At 43.1% G+C, this 2279-nt stretch overlaps 1 protein-coding gene across 2 annotated transcripts in view; it reads right to left on the bottom strand.

Annotated features, from left to right (window-relative positions):
- Positions 1 to 649: 649 nt before the first annotated feature.
- Positions 650 to 2279, bottom strand: part of brf1a (BRF1 RNA polymerase III transcription initiation factor subunit a) — a 35378-nt gene continuing 33748 nt past the window's right edge. The window contains exons 17-19 of one of the 2 annotated variants that reach the window (XM_047812090.1): positions 1144 to 1195; positions 903 to 1056; positions 650 to 767 (exon numbers count right to left, since the gene is read on the bottom strand). In XM_047812090.1, coding sequence (XP_047668046.1) covers positions 736 to 767; positions 903 to 1056; positions 1144 to 1195 — 238 coding nt within the window. In that variant the 3' untranslated portion in view covers positions 650 to 735. Of the gene's footprint in view, positions 768 to 902; positions 1057 to 1143; positions 1196 to 1715; positions 1766 to 2279 lie in introns of those variants that run through there. The other variant, XM_047812091.1, reaches the window with a different exon arrangement.

Below are 2279 nucleotides of genomic sequence, written 5' to 3'. Positions count from 1 at the left end.
ACACAACACTCCAACATACACACAACACTCCAACATACACACAACACTCCAACATACACACAACACTCCAACACACACACACACACAACACTCCAACATACACTCACCACTCCAACATACACACAACACTCCAACATACATACACACACACACACACAACACTCCAACATACACTCACACAACACTCCCAACACACACAACACTCCAACATACACTCACCACTCCAACATACACACACACACAACACTCCAACATACACACACACACACAACACTCCAACATACACACACAACACTCCAACACACACACCACTCCAACATACACACATCACTCGACCACACACACAACACTAACACACACGCAGACAAACACAGACAAACAATAAAGTCTAATCTATTTCGAGGCACATGGCCATGAGAACTCATTCAGCTCCATGTATGTCACGCTAATATGATTGCTACACACACACACACACACACACACACACACATACAATGAAAATTGTTCTATTCTCCCTGTCTCGTTACATCATCTGCCAAATGAAATGTAAATGTATGAATGCACTTAGTCTAATATCAGCAGCAATAAAGTGTGTGTGTAAAACAATACTGTAGTATAAGGCAGCAACAGAAGAGAATGTGTGTGTGTGTGTGTGTGTGTGTACAGTATGTGCAGTGTTAGCAGCTTGTGTCTTTAGCCATCCTTTTCGCTCACACACACACAGTGGTTTTAATGTCAATCCTCGTCGTCAAAGTCATAGCCGTAATCTGCAAAAAAAAACAAACAAACAGAAATTATAATAATTAGTAAAGTGTTAAAGTGTACAGTGGGTTTGATCTGGTTAAAGTGTGTAGAGGTGTGTGTGTGTGTGTGTGTGTGTGTGTGTGTGTGTGCGGTCTGACCATCTCCTCCTATGAGCTGCATGGCACTGACGCACTGCTCCTCTTCTTCCTCCTCCTCTTCCTCTCCCGGGTCGTCATACGTTACGGGTCCACTCTCCACCACCGCGGCATTGTGGGTAACCACAGCCGGGGCCTCCGGAGCCTCAGACACCAGCTACAGGGGGCAGCGCTGAGGTTAGTGATATAGAACTGATCTGACCTCGTAAAGCAAAACCGACTGAGAGCCAAAAAACACACACACCTCATCCAGGAGCGGCTTCTTAGTGGGCTGTGTCGAGATCAGTGGTCGTAACCTGGAGCCCCACACACACACACACACACACACACACACACACACACACACACACACACACACACACACACACACACACACACACACACACACACACACACACACACACACACACATATTAACAGACCCGATGCTAAGCTGGAGGTCGTGGTCCTCCACTCCAGGTGTGTAAGTGAGACAGCAGTATGACTTTCTCCTTTAACTGGCGAGATACAGAAACTATTTCCCCTTATTATAATAAACACTTCACTTTTTCCCCCAAAGAGAAACTGACAGAACAAACAAATAATACGTTACTGAGTAAACATATGCTAATGAGCCAATATGGAATTAATGTGCGCCTCACTTGCAGTTTTTTTTAAAGCACACGCCGCTAACGAGCTAATTATTATTCCACAGATTTTGAGATCTGCAGATGTGATTAAAAACACACACACACACACACACACACACACACACACACACACACACACACGCATCAGGCTTGGAATCAGAAAGCGAGTAAAAGCGAATGTACAAACTCTGATCTCTCTGGGATTTGGCTCTTTGTTCTGTCTCTTTAACGTTCCCCCTAAAGACATAGACACACACACAGACATACACACATACGCAACACACACGTATACACACACACACGCACATAGACACACACAGACATACACACATACAGAAACACATACACACACATATACACACACACACAGACATACAGAAACACATACACACATACACAACACACACATATACACACATAGACACACACACAGACATACAAACATACACATATACACAAAAACACACATACACACACACACGCACATACACACACAAACACACGCACAAACATATACAAACACACACACGAACACACACGTACACATTAGTAAGTGTTACACAAACGTCTCTCAGCTTTATCAGTTAAAACACAACATGACTTTTGGCCTCTGAAGAAAAAAGTGCAAGAGCTAAAAATATCAGAAACATGAACAGAAGTCGTTATGAACTCGTGCTGCTTTTACTGTTTATGGGGTTATAAATATATATAAATTATAGAGCCGGAAAAACGTTAGCATCTAAATTCACAA

This window comes from Tachysurus fulvidraco, chromosome 4, assembly GCF_022655615.1.
Source record: "Tachysurus fulvidraco isolate hzauxx_2018 chromosome 4, HZAU_PFXX_2.0, whole genome shotgun sequence".
NCBI lineage: Eukaryota > Metazoa > Chordata > Actinopteri > Siluriformes > Bagridae > Tachysurus > Tachysurus fulvidraco.
Note: the sequence above shows the minus strand (reverse complement) of the source record. Positions and strands in the feature narration are given on the sequence as shown.